The sequence below is a fragment of the Nylanderia fulva genome, unplaced genomic scaffold (genome assembly GCF_048542155.1).
Source record: "Nylanderia fulva isolate GAGA-0341 unplaced genomic scaffold, ASM4854215v1 Scaffold11, whole genome shotgun sequence".
In the NCBI taxonomy this organism is placed as follows: Eukaryota; Metazoa; Arthropoda; class Insecta; order Hymenoptera; family Formicidae; genus Nylanderia; species Nylanderia fulva.
The window spans coordinates 6,275,452-6,289,685 of NW_028189302.1; the positions used below are offsets into that span (position 1 = coordinate 6,275,452).

Sequence of the window (14,234 nt, forward strand, 5' to 3'; positions counted from 1 at the left end):
AATCTCCGAAAGAAAGTCAAGCAGTCCCTCTTTTTCTCCCATTTCTCGCATCGCGCCCCAAAAGAACGCGAGAATATCTCTTTCGTTGCGGCTAGGTCGCTTTGATCGAAAGAAAAAAGAAAAATTCCAAGCAGAGAGTTTCGTCCCGGGTGTTTCGATCAATAAGACACTCTCGGTCCCCTTGGTCTCTCCCTCTTTCCTTTCCATCAGCCCTGGTTTCGCCTTCTGTAATTATTGCGAGACATATACGCGGCCAGCCCACAACATTCAAGCCCCAACTGCCCCCGATCAACCCTCTCGATTGCCACCCTCCCCCCAACCCCACCCCGAAGTTGCACTGACTGTCTTTTATCGTACTCCTTCTCTATTATATTTGTATCAATCACACTGGCCTTGGACTCTTCCTATCTCGGCACGACACTATGCTACTACTACCTCTACTACTTCTACTACTACTTCTACTACTACCACTCAAAACTCCGATTGTTCGGCAACCCCCGTAAAGTCGCAGCCAAAGTCGTTGTCCAAAAAAAGAATGGTAAGTCCCCGTGAGAGAGCCGACGACTTACTCGAAGAGCCAAGATTTTTTCTTCTTTTCGTGCGTGCCAAGAGTAACCCAAATGAGAGATCTTTTTTTTTTCTCTTTTTTTTTCTCAAATTCTTTTATTGCGATATATTTGTGATATAATATATCTCTTAACTCTTCGTATATTTTTTTTCTGTTCTCTGTCTCTCTCTCTTTCTCTCTCTCTCTCTCTCTCTCTACGCCAGTGTTCTCTCTTGCGTTTCGGTTTCGTTTTTGTTTTTTGTCTCTTCTGTTGTTTTTTTTCCTCGCGTGGATGCACTTCGTGACGTTGTTCTGCCGGGGGATGCAAGTATATATTCTTATTCCGTATATATTGTACATATATATATATATGTTCTTATTCCGTAAACATGGTTGTTACACTCGTGCAATTTTTTTTAAACGACGTAGAGGAATGTAGAAAAAACGTTGCAATTTCTTAATGCACAATTTCATTATAATGTGGCGTAATAATACTGTAAAGGAGCGTCGTGTAATTTCTCGCTGCACAATTTTTTTCATATAATAATGTGATCGATTTTGATATTCTTTATCTCTCGCTACGCATCAAGCTTTCCCTAAAGCATTATAAAATTAATATATATATATATATATAAATTACAATCGCGATATTTGTTACAGATATACTAATAAAACGTAATATTATCCGGCGGCGATCATTTCGATCCCGTACTCGCCTCCAAACTCTAACTATATTTTTTCCTTTATCACGTATAGAGACATATGGAGAGAGAAATGCTTTTAGTTCGACTAGATATTCCCCAATGGGGGACTGTAATTCGAAGCGCGCGAATGATGTTACCAGTAGAACAACGTCGACGCGAAGGTTCCACGCGAGATATTATTTTCTCGTTTGTTGAGTTGATTTCTCCTTTCGTTCTTGTGTATATACATATATATCTCTATCTATATCTATATACTTACATATTTCTATCTTCGTCATCATCTTCTATATTTCCTTTAAACGTGCTCTGTTAACCGTTCTCGGACTTTGGATTGAGCTAACATTACAATCCTCCATTAACTGTCAGAGAACGAATTGTCACCCCTTACTTCCTCGTTCTCACTTGTCTTCCCTTTCCTTCTTCGTTTTTCCCCCTTTTTTTTTTACACTGATTTCTATTGTGTTTACACGTCGCTGCCTTCGTATATCACACATATCCCCGTTGTCCACTTACACGCTGAATTAATCATCTCGTTGAGTCTCGTCCTCCTTTCTCTTTTTTTTTATTTTTTTTTAATCTATATTTTGTTATATAAGAGTCTTCCTCGCCTGCTTTTTGCGCTTTTCTCGTCGACGATGGAACAAGTCGCGCTGTGTTCAACGAATATACATATACATAGGTACATGAATTATGCGACGTCCTCTCTTAATTCGAGATTCCTCTCGAAACGATATGAATTTATTATATTGGAAATAATCGATGAAGCGACGAGAGATGTTTTCGTTGAACATAAAAGTAAAAGGGGATCGCAAAACCGCGATGGATCATTTCTTTCATCCCTCAAATCTCACTTTCTTCTTGGAGAGCACCTGCTCTCTCTCTCTCTCTGTCTCTCGAATCCAAAATAACGTCACGCAAATGCGCGCAACGGGAAATATAGTTCTTCCTCTACATGATCCCGCGATTCGGAGGACTCGTCGCTTACAGTAACAGCTGATCCGCGTGAATTTATGCTCGCTTCGAGAAGAGCCTCATAAAGCTCTCGGTGGATTAGTCGGGGAAAGTTCGGATGAATATATACGTCCTATTCATTTTCATTCTCTCTCTGTATCTGTCACTTGGGCCCTCTTGGTTTCCTCCTTCCTACTTTGTTCCTTTGCTTCCCTCTCTTCCTCTTTTGTTCATTCTAAGATTTAGCCGACGAATTTCTGCATTGCGTTCGCGTTATGGCATCCGCGACACAGTATTACGACTTTGAAATCCTTTCTTCTCCTCCTATCTTTCCTCTCTCTTTCTTTCTCTCGGCAATACCTAAAACAGCCCTCATGTCCTCACCTCGTTTGAGTTTCGCTCGTTTGAGTTCAGTTTATTTGCACGCTTTACGATGCAGCATTAGATATCTCGCTCTCTACTGTGTGCGCGTGTGTGTGTGTGTATATTCGTGTGTTTGTGCGCACATATGTTCATATGGGCATATGTACGTTTGCCCGTTTCTCTTAACAACGTCCAGCGAGCGAACACTGGACGCTTCACTAACAACGCTTCCGGTTTTACGAGCCATGCTCTCGGACCTTTCCAGGTCCAAAACATCCACGAGAGATTCCTCTCCGCTCGACTGAGGTCGCCGATAGCACGATCTCGGGTTCTGTCTCTACCTCCGAACAGTATTCGAGGGAACAATATTCACCGGCCGTCCGCCTGTCTTGAAATGCATATTCAAATTTCCAGCAGTAGTACAGGGCGTATATACCTACTCCCAATACGAGGAACAATACATTGCCAAAGTTTGCTCGTATTAAAATTCGCGTCGTGTCTCCAATATCCGTATAGCAATATCCCAAAATTTAAGTTTTTTTTGTAACTCTCGAGCGATCACGTTTTTCTGTTACGTAAAAAGTTATATTTATCGCGATACTTCTTTTTGTATTCGCTACTTCTTCGTAGAGGAATAAAAAAAAAGAATGATGGAAGAGGTAGAAAAAAAATCCAGCGATTATTATATTACCGGTGGATATCGAAACCCGACAACTGTGTCTTGTCAGTTGACTTGTTCAAAAGCTGCTAAGCTCCTTAACCGATTTAATGATTTAACGCGCGCGATATCGACAATTTCCGCGGTCAGTTCCAGGAATCGGGTCTTCGTCGTTTGTCATGTTCGTTCTCTTCTTTCTCTCTTTCGCGAAAATCCGGAGCGAAAGAGGCTTATTCGGTCGCTACGGAGGAGGCTGAGGTACGGCCCGGGAAGGTATAGCCGATCGATAGAACGCACCGAGTTTCTGCGAGATAACGAGGGAAGGCCACGAAGCATCGATCAACCAACCAGGGCCCCCCTTTCGAACGCGGTTCCATTGGCATCTTATCCGCTCGTCCTGTACACCCGAGCCGAGTCAATCGTTCATTCCTGCCGCACCGCTGCCTGCATTCCGGGATGCACATGCAAAGCCTCTTGCAGGATGGATATAGGATGAACGATTTTCATCGGGAAAACAGGTTCGGGTTGAGATCGAGCCGCGTAATTAATAGGAATTTGGAGGAAGTTTCTTCCCCGGATATAATGGCTTTTTTTTTTTTGCAAATCACGCGTCCTCTCTTCTTTATGCGACGACGTGCTTCCTCGTCGCAAACTTCCCTCTCGATTTATCAGGGGAAGATTTTTTCACGATGACTACTACATCTCGTCGCAAACACATTTATCTTTCTCGAGTCGTAGTGTAAGAATCGAATAAGGAAGCCCAATCTGGCTTTCCTCGAATGAGATATATAAAGCTACTGTTCGAAGAATGCAAGTTGATGTCGTTGGATTTTTTACAGTAATACAGGTATTTCCGATCAGATAGGTGCCATTGTCAAAGTATCTGTTACATCTCTTCGATGTTTAATATATTTTCAAGAAACTCCCTTTGTGTCTCTTCTCTCGGAAGCGAAGAAAGGTAGAAACGAGAAATGTCGCACTATAACTGATTCTGACGTGAAAAAAAAGCGAGGCCATTTTTCACCTTCTCAGGTGAACCAGCTGCGCGACATCGTCCGCTATTTTCCGTTTTTCCTCGAGTCTCGCGACGTGAAATTCTGCTATTTTTCACCTTGTTTCCGGAACTCCTCCTACGATCGATAAAAATTCAAGTCGCGATAATAAATTCACGCGCGTCGCTGAGATTCACATTTCGATTAGGATTACGATATAATTTTTAATCATTTTCCTGTCGACAAATTTTATTTCGAGGAAGGCTTACTTTAATCTGTACTATGTTATCTTTTCATCGAGATCTTGAATGATAAAACTATTCGATCGCGATGTTTCTCCCGGCCAGTTCTCGCACCCTTTCGATACATCGTCGTCGTCGACGTCGTCTTTGTCCGCTTTTCTTGTCCTTCCTTCGCTACCTGAGACTTCCCTCACTCTCGACACGAACACTACGAGCTCTAGAAAAATTTCGCGAGACACGTTGCGCCTCTACGCCGATGCACAACGCACCGGTCGCGCAAAAGCTCTGTTGGACATACTTTTCCACTCCACGAAAAAAAGTCATTCCGTTGTCGGACATTAATTCTTTCTCTCTCTCTCTCTCTCTTTCTCTTTCCTTCCTGCGTACGTGATTATCTTCTCTAGTTTTCTCTCTCTATACACACTCATTTCACTGTCACTCTGATCTCTCTCTCTTTCTATCTTTCTCTATCTACCTATCTACTATCTATCTTTTTGTTTTTCTCTCTTTCTCTTTATCCCTGAGTCTGCTCGTTTGTTACCGTCTTTATGCTTAAGTTTATCTCTTTGAGTTATGTTGAGTACGTGTATCCTTTACTTAACTCGGTCTCCAGCCAGCCGCCGAACGTTATATCTTTTGATTACCAGTTTAATTTGCGCATGCTAGTGTATACTTAGTCTCCTAGGATTAACCGAGCGAACTAGTACCTAATATCTGCATCGCGGATCGCGAGAGGGTCGCGCTCGCCAACTTACGGTGACGATAAATATGATAAGGAACTCGACGGGGGATGATTGCAGAGTTGGCTGCATCCTCGAGCGATCCTGCGAAAATTTATTAATCGACTTCTTTTTCTTTTAAACAGTATTGTGCTCCAGGAAACTTCTATTGCGGGATTGTGCCACGCACAATAATAATCTCACGTACGATTGTAACCGCTGCATCACGTCGAGATTACTTTCGTTCTTATATCCAGACTCGGTGTCTCTGATATTTTTCTATCAGAGTTTTCGCGAGCGAACGTTTTCAGTTTCTGTCTCGCAGTAATGGAATTTCAAATAAGATACTAACATTCATCCGGAAATTTTTTCCCAGAATTTCACATCAGAGACGAAGTAATCTTTGATGTGGTCGAACTTTGCCGAAGGCGAGCGTACATTTAAGCGAGATTTTAAATATACCGCATTCGAGTAATTTGGAAATTGTTGAAATTGAATATCGGTGAAAATGCAGTTTAAATTTTTTCCTGAATAATTTTTGAATATCTTTCCATGTATGAGCTAATTCAATTTTTATGCTAATTAAAAACCGCATTATAAAAGGTTTTTTTCATCGGAAATAAAGCAATTGCACGCTTGCCTAAGACCTAGTTTCGACGCAGACCGAAATCATCTTTCTCACACACTAATCAACCTATTTTCTTTATATTTACAGTATATTCATGCCCTCGACGGCGAAATCGCGTTTGTACTCGTTTACGGGAATTTCAAATTATCGGCAAAGTTGCTCTCGTGCAATGATTTTTGCATATTTTATTATTAATTCGAGTCTGCTTTTGTGAAATACTGAGTATTCCTGGCGGGGTTTCCGCTTTATTGCGATGAATTTTAATGCGAACCGTTTCCCACGTTCGTCATAGTCATGGTGGTTATAATGTAAGTGCGTTTCTCCAGGGAACTTTTTCTCGCCTGTTCAAAATATGAGTTTATTTCATGATTCCATAGGACAGTCCAGTTCGTGATTCCTGAAAACTCGCTTCGTCATTACATGTGCGAGCAGCAAGTCGGGAGCAAGTAATTAGTTTTATGAAAAAATACCGTCGTTCTTTTTTTCTTTTTTTTTTTTTTTGTAATAAACAGCGGTAGATTTAGCGCAGAAATTTACTGGCAGTACATTCATAATAATTCTTATGATGTATAACAAGCGACTTTGCCGATTTTTCGAGACTTCAGTAGCTGATTAAGCCAGAGAAAAGGAGAGAAGAAGAGACGAAAGAAAAAAAATAGGTAAAGAGTAAGAAAGAGAGATTTATTAAACATTTAAAAAATTTTAGAAGAGTATTAAAAATATCTTATTAATATTACTATTTATAAAGTTTTCAAAGAAAGCTCTCTCCCTTTCTCTTCTATCTCTTCGTCTCTTCCTCTCTTCTCTTTGACTGAATCCGCCACTGGAACAATCATATACAACCGATAACCGAAGAAAAAAAGACAATATTTAACGACAATAGAAATCGTCTAACGCACATTGCTTGATTGAATGCCACTTACGCTGTGCACACTTGTCTTTTCTTGTCTGTTCTATGTGTTGTTTCCTTTGCGCCATATTCTACAACCACCTCTTCGCCACCACTATCACATCACCAACTACCACCACTACCATCATCACCACCACTACCACCACTACCGACACCAAACAACAACCATCCGCAAAAAAAAAAAATACAATACGTCTTCCCGTACGGGCTGCGTCCGAACGAACCGACCAAAATCTCCGCCACTCTCTATCTCTTCTCTTCGGCCGCATTTGACGCTGCTCTCACATTGTTGGTTACTTCTGTCCTTTTACTTACGTCCACTACGCTCAACCATGGGCGCACCATGGCCGCCATGGTAACCCGATGGTAATCCAACGGTCCGGTCCGACCCCACCTACCATCGCGTACGGTGAGTTATTTTCTGTTGAAAGTGCGAGTAAGACCTATATACACATACTATATCTCTGCTCTATCTATCTATCTATCTATTTCTCGGCCGTGAACGACGAAGCCGCGGGAACTCGACGCCGTTTTCCTCCCCAGCTCTTCTCCATTCCGCGGCAACTTTAATATGAAAATGAATTTCCCGTTCTCGATCTCTCTTTCCCTCCCCCGGTAATAATTACGAAGATGCGAGGTATAATTCTCCGCAAATCCACGGAGAGAGAGAATTAACATCGATCCCGCATTAACGAGAGCGATAACCCTCGTTAACGACTGACCCTCTCTCTCTCTCTCTCTCTTCCATGAAAGGAGAAGGAGAGGGTGCGAGATCGAGAAGTTCGAGGGGTTGGATTTCGCGAGGATCAGCGAGTTCTCGGTTACGAGTTGATCAGCGCAACGGCGTTCAATTCCCCGGCCGAAGTCTTCCACGTGCGCGATTCGAGCTGAGAATATACAAATAGAAATATGTCTAGCACCCAATGGTTATCCCGATTAGTCGCGTTGCTCGGTCGTCGTTTGACCCTCGATCGCTTGTATCTATACTCGGTCGACTCCATCTTTCGTCGGAATAAGAACAAAAAATTTAATGAGAATCAAAGAAATAAGTTAAAGGTACTTTGACACTTTGTAAAATATTCCTCGGAGTCTCTCGCGCATATATTAATTATTATACGTATTTCTCTTTTCTTTTTTTTCTCGCGTAGTAGGTCGAGGGTCAAATGTTCACCATTGGGTATAGGTATACAATCCTTCTATTCACGATGAAACGGTCCACGTAACGAGACATAGGCGTCGCATCCTTTTCGCAAAAAGGACATTGGGGGTTGTTTCGCGGCGGCGCCTATGACTAGACCGATGTCGAAGACCCATCGTTGCAAAGTGAGCGATATGTACGACCTGTATTCGGAGAATTATCGTTCGATACTTCGAGCCGACTTGACCGCCCATCTGGTAATATCACACGGGAGATTAGCGTTATGGCGAGATAACGATTATTATTCGTGTCGCGAGATAGATATATTGCGAGAGAGCAATTGCAAGAAACGACAACTGTTACCTGCTTTTTTTGCGAGTCGGTTCGAAGGGGTAGTTGCGGCTTCTAAAACTGCTTTTGGGAAACCCGAATAGAGCACTTAGCAGCCCTGCGCTATATAATGTTTTGAGCACAGGTTTACGAAAAGGCACGCGTCTTATCGAATCAGGTCGACTGAAATCGCATGGAGGACGATTTTTGCAGAAAACGATCTCTTATTTATTTTACTTTTTTTTTCTTCAAAAAATGAATATCAAAATTATCGTCATTGAATCGAAATATGAAATTACCATTTTGTCAATAAAGCATAGTAGATTATATCTAAAATTGCAACATTCCATCAACACGGTCCGAGATTAAATTTTCAAGTCTTTTTTTAATCCCGAAAATTAATGGATACATCTTCATTTGTAAGAGACGAGTGTTGCATTAAGATTAATGTAGGAGATGATGAGGAATCTCATAATCTCGTAAATGTACGACGGGTCTTCGCATGCTGAAAACTCGGTGCCAGGCTCGACTGCGTTTTGATAAATGTTAGCTCGGTAGACAACTGTCGCAACGGCGCGCACTCTCGGTCCATCGAAAATAACATCGGATCGCGTTACAGATGATCATTACACAGACATATGGATCATCTCACTCTCTCTCTCTCTCTCCTCCGTTTATAGAATCGGCGCGAATCTTAATCGCGCATATTATTATTCTTATGCGCGCAGGTAAATTCTCTCTCCGCAACGTTTTGCAAACCGCATATTTTTTATACTCTTCAACGACGGGATGTGAAAAGAAAATATTTGTTGGAATATCAAATGATTCGTCATTTAACTCCGCGCATATCCGTGAATATTTCGAATCGGACGATATCATGTGACATGTGTGTAATTAGAATTATCAAAATTGGCGTAAGCTTGAAAGCCCGCTGAAATAACACCGTTATTTCATATCACTTTTCATATCGCGCTCTTTGATATCGGAGGTACGTTAATCTACTTTGTACATTTATTTTCATTGAACGCGAAATATTCCACTCTTCTCTCTGAAAAGTATATTGTCGAATTATTATTATTATTGTTATTAAATATTGTTATTACGAATATTATTATTAATTGTTGTTACTATTATTATTATTACATGAACCGCTATTACGGGCGTTTATGTAGATGTGTTACACATCTGTGTCATGAATTCTCCAATTCTCGCTATATTTCGAGCAATTTCGACGCCGTTGCGACAAGTTACGTGTGCGTAACCGTGCGCTGACACATAAATGTATAGAGAGCAAAAAAAGGCTTGATCTGTTGTACAAGTTTGTAGTTGACGTCATTGTATGTGCCGCATCCTCTCGTTTGTTAAGCGCAGGAGGTCGTTGTTTCAGGATCTGTGTCCGACGATCGATGATGAACGCGGTTCGATCGAAGAGAACGAGCGAGAATTTCTCTCGTCAGTTATTTTTTTTTCTTTTTCTCTCTCTATTTTTTTTTTATACGTCAGAAGCGATAACGACGCAAATCCTCGAGTGTCGCGAATATATGTAATTTTCTCCAAATTACTAGTCGTATTTCGGATCATCCGCTGCGGGATTCGACGATCCGCGAAATTGTGCTCTTCGCTTCGAAAGGCCGAGCGCCTAATATTTGACATGCTCGACTTTATCGATTTTCCGGGGACAGGCATTTTCGACCCAAATCGTCCCCGCTTTAGCCATGACGAGCAAAGACGTAGAAAGTCGTTTTCCCCGTCGCGTTGATTGCCTCGCGCTCCATTCCTCGGATTTATATGTATGTATATATATATATACATAGTAACATTTCGTATAATAAACTCTCTCCTCGGCGAAAATAATCTCCTTACGAGAAAATTACGGTTTAAGCTCGATACTCTGGTTCTCCAGTTCGCGCGACGTCTCTCGTTCCATATATAACATGTAATACATAGGTAAAATCTCATAATTGCGAGGGATGAAAACCTCTCGCTCTCTCCAACTGCGAAATTTCGGATTACGCGAGATTGAAACGCACTTGTGCGATATATCATCGAATAATTGCCGATAAATCGAGCCTCGCTATCTAATTCCGCAATAATATCTCGGTTAATTATGGAAAGTGTGTACGCGATGTCGTTTAATTGACCCGCGATGCGTAACGATCTTTACCGAGTACTAATATAGTTTGACGATTATTCGAGGAATCGATCGATCGATCTATCAGTGGGGAACATGACGCGTGCCAAATCCGAATCTCGAGAGCCGATAATCTTTGTGTTCCCTCGTGACATCCATCGATATTTCCGAAAACAAACTGGTCAGAAAGATTCGCGACGGGAAAGTTTGCGATTTCGCTTGTGTCCCCTCTGCGAAACTGACAAATCGCGCGATACGTTATCGTGACAGCGGTCTAAGGATCGCAGATCTGGGCCGTAAATCATTAGGAAGCCGGAATTGGACGTGTTTCGTCGAACGCGAAACGCGATATTTTTTTCTCCAACACGTTCGGCATTTAATTCGAAAATACCGAATGCTAGACGAAACGAGATGGAATTTACGCATCTGGGGACGGAGAAAATACGAGCGCGATCGAAATAATAACGCGTAGACCTGCATATTACAATAGAAGTGTCGCATTATTTGTATTTTCCCCATTCGAGCTCCGCCGCAGCTTTTGACGAATTTTTTTATCGCGTTCCAAGAGTAACGAGTATGCTACTTTAGTGCTCTGACACATACACATAAGAAAAAAAGAAGTAGAAAAAGCAAATTCTATCTTCTTTGCACTTCTCTCTCGCTAACGGAAGATTTTAGTGATGCTGCGAACGAACGAATCTCTCCTCGTTCCCTCCCAAGGTACCGTGTACAATCGATCGAGCGATTGCTCGACCGTTGTGTCAATTAACGAACAAATATAGACGAACCGACAGCTTGGTGCGAAGGAGTTGCCGCGCCAAAATACCCATAAACTTTCGCCAAGTATCGTAAACTTTTTAACGCGAATTTCCAAACAGTTTTACCATTCAGCGTTCTTCCGTGTCGCTTTCAGCTTCTACTTGCTTCGAAGAGGAAATCGGGAAAACGTGCACGGAGAGAATTTTCTCTTACTTAGAATTTACCCGGAAAATCATAGTAAATGTCGATAAAAAATATTAACAATATGCATAATAAATTTTACTACACTGAAAAAAATATTTATTGAATTTGAATAAATATTTATTTCAATCCTGCCTAATAAATCATTTATTTGAAACTAAAATAATATTGATTTAATGTGAAAAATATTTATTTGTTTCACATAAATAATTGATTAGGCAGTATTGAAATAAATATTTTTTATTGATTTAATAATCTTTTTCAGTATAGTAAAATTAATCGAACACATTTCACATTTTATTGTGGCAGATATTAATATTTTTTTATTGCGATAAAAATATTAATCAGAGAAACTCTTATATAAAATTCTTCTATATTGTCCCATGATTTTCGGGGTAAATTCTAAGAGAAGCTTCTTTCTGTGTGGGTGGGCGACGGGATAAGCGACGGAAATATCGTAGGGATTAAAGTAAGATTGCCTGGTACAGCAACATCGGAGCCGCGTAAACTCGTGTTAATTTAACCGGGATCGTCGCGAGACGGATGAATTTTCGCGTTTGCAACTCCTTCGTGCCTGGCAATGAGCCTCTCGAAGTAGCAAGCGATTGCCAAAGTGGAAAAAGTGGTAAACGATAAGAGTTTGTATTATAGTGACCGATGGTGCGTACGTTTCTCGCCGCTTATTCAGCATGTGCATGCTTCTTTTTCTCTCGCATCTCGAATTTATTCTTGATATGTATGTCTAAATACACGTACACAAACACACACACATACACACACACATATTGTATAGTATGTTTTTGCGAGAAATTTACACGCTATACTTATACGCACGTTTTTTACGCAGTTGCTTTTAGTGCACGCGCGTTCGCAATCGTACGTATTCTTCGCGCTTGTTCTTGCGAGTGTTGATGAATTAACACGTTCTATTTTTTTTTTCCTATTGCGAAGAATGCGTACCCTCTCTTTGCGAACGCGACGAATGTCACGCGCATTTTTTTTCTCTTTTTTATTACTCGCTTTACACGACTCCGCCCGTGAAGTGCGCGCAGACTTCTTGCCTGTAGTTTGGCATTGTTGTCTTGGCGTGGCCAGATGAGAATAACGAGTGATTATTAATAACGTAATAATAATGCCCCCGGTAAGCTCTCTCTCTCTCTCTCTCTGTAGTATGTACAACGTGTAATGGTTAATAACGCGCGATCGCGAGAAGAAGAATCATCGCAAGTGATTTGCCAAACGCGGCGACGAAAGAAAAAAAAACGCCGCGAGGCAAATCGGTGACGAAGACGACGTGGTGAAACCGTATCCAGTCATCTTAATTAAAGCACATTGCAGTAAACAGATCGATTAACGTTGGCGTGAAAGTGTCTTTTAACATTCTCTTTTTTGTAGCGTACAATAGTTTCAATTTATGGTATAATTGTCGCTTTACTCTTTTATTTTTAATTTTTTTAACAATCAATTTTTTTAATAAGAATTAATTTATCATAAATTAGTAGTTGAGCCACAAAAGAATATCTTGTATACTGATATAGGTTTTCGCTACGTTGATCTACGTCACCGGATGATCTAGACGCTGATATTTCATTATCATGCGAATGCCATAAGATGTGTCTCTGGTATTTATAGGTGCAGCAGCTAATCTACGTAAAGAAGTCATCAGAAACAAGATTAGAGCCATCGGTAAAATGGCGCGTGTCTTCTCCGTCCTGAGGTTAGTGAATAATTTCCTTTAGTTATAAGTTATATGAAACAAAAATCAATTTTAATATGCAAGAGAACGCTGTTTCAATTAAAATAATATGCTCAATCTAGAATTTTAAAATTATAAAGACAGATTTTTTTGTATGAATGAAAAATCTGCTTGCAATCGCGATATTATCTATAATGAAGGTTCTCTTTATAATATATAATTATTATAATTAATATAAAAAAGAATATAATAAAGTCTTAGTATTATAATAAAATTTAAATTCTTGTATTTCACAGAGAGGAAAGCGAGAGCGTGCTGCAGTTGAAAGGTTTGACGCCGACTGGAGCTTTACCGCTTGGTGCATTATCTGGCGGCAAGACTTCTCTGAAAAACGGTAAGAAAGTTCTACTAGATATCGAGTTTTGATAACGCCATTCAGAAAAATCGTAATTTAGCTTCCAAATGTTAAGAGCGCGATGAGCTGTTCTTTCAAAGCAGCGTTCAAAAAAGGTGGAACCCAGAGAGTTCTTATCGTTATTCGCGGACAATGGATGGTGTCTTAGGATATTTGAGAGACTCTCAGTCATTTCTTCGATATATGTTCTACATTTTTTTTTCTTATATCCAGCTCTCCAAGGCTTCTCGCCGAATCATAAAATCACCTCGTTCGCCGAGGCCAAGGGCTTGGACGCCATTAACGAAAGAATGCCACCGAGGAAGGACGCACCACCTACGCCGGTCAACGAGGAGAAACCCGTGACAAAGCCGCCGCCTCCTGCGGGAGACAAGCGGGACCACAACACGCCGCAACCGCAATCGTGAGCCCCACACTCGTCCAATCAAGGTACGCGTCCAACTCGTCCACAGACCTTCTAAATGCCGAGAGACAGAGGAAAAGCTCTCGCTTACGCCTCTGTTCTCTGGTCAATTTTACGAAGCTATTTAACGCTCGACATCATCCCTACGAAATATTGATTTTAATTATGTACCAGCTAAAAACTATTCTTTCCTAACAATTTTCGCTACGAGGAACTACTGCGTACGAAAACCTAACTAATTACGATATAAGTTGACCTACAAGAATCTAGATATGTTACCTTATGTTCGTATTGTGATATAATGTTGTGATATATTGAAGTACTATATAAGAAAAAAAAATACGAATTTTGGAATAAAATAGCTTTTCAATCGATCTCTTGCCGTTGCGAAAATATGAAAGACCAAGTATAAGCCTGATGTAAATTCATGAATGGGATTTTTTTCAG

General features: G+C 40.7%; 1 protein-coding gene across 7 annotated transcripts in view; it reads left to right on the plus strand.

Moving 5' to 3' along the window:
- The window catches only part of LOC114943697 (serine/threonine-protein phosphatase 2B catalytic subunit 2), a 128,044-nt gene that overhangs the window by 105,708 nt on the left and 8,102 nt on the right, over window positions 1-14,234 (plus strand). For 3 of the 7 annotated variants that reach the window (XM_085487814.1, XM_085487815.1, XM_085487794.1), the window contains exons 10-13: window positions 506-538; window positions 12,906-12,990; window positions 13,266-13,363; window positions 13,598-13,813. In XM_085487814.1, coding sequence (XP_085343940.1) covers window positions 506-538; window positions 12,906-12,990; window positions 13,266-13,363; window positions 13,598-13,791 — 410 coding nt within the window. In that variant the 3' untranslated portion in view covers window positions 13,792-13,813. The remainder of the gene's footprint in view (window positions 1-505; window positions 539-12,905; window positions 12,991-13,265; window positions 13,364-13,597; window positions 13,814-14,234) is intronic. The other 4 variants (XM_085487797.1, XM_029319378.2, XM_029319376.2 and 1 more) reach the window with 4 other exon arrangements.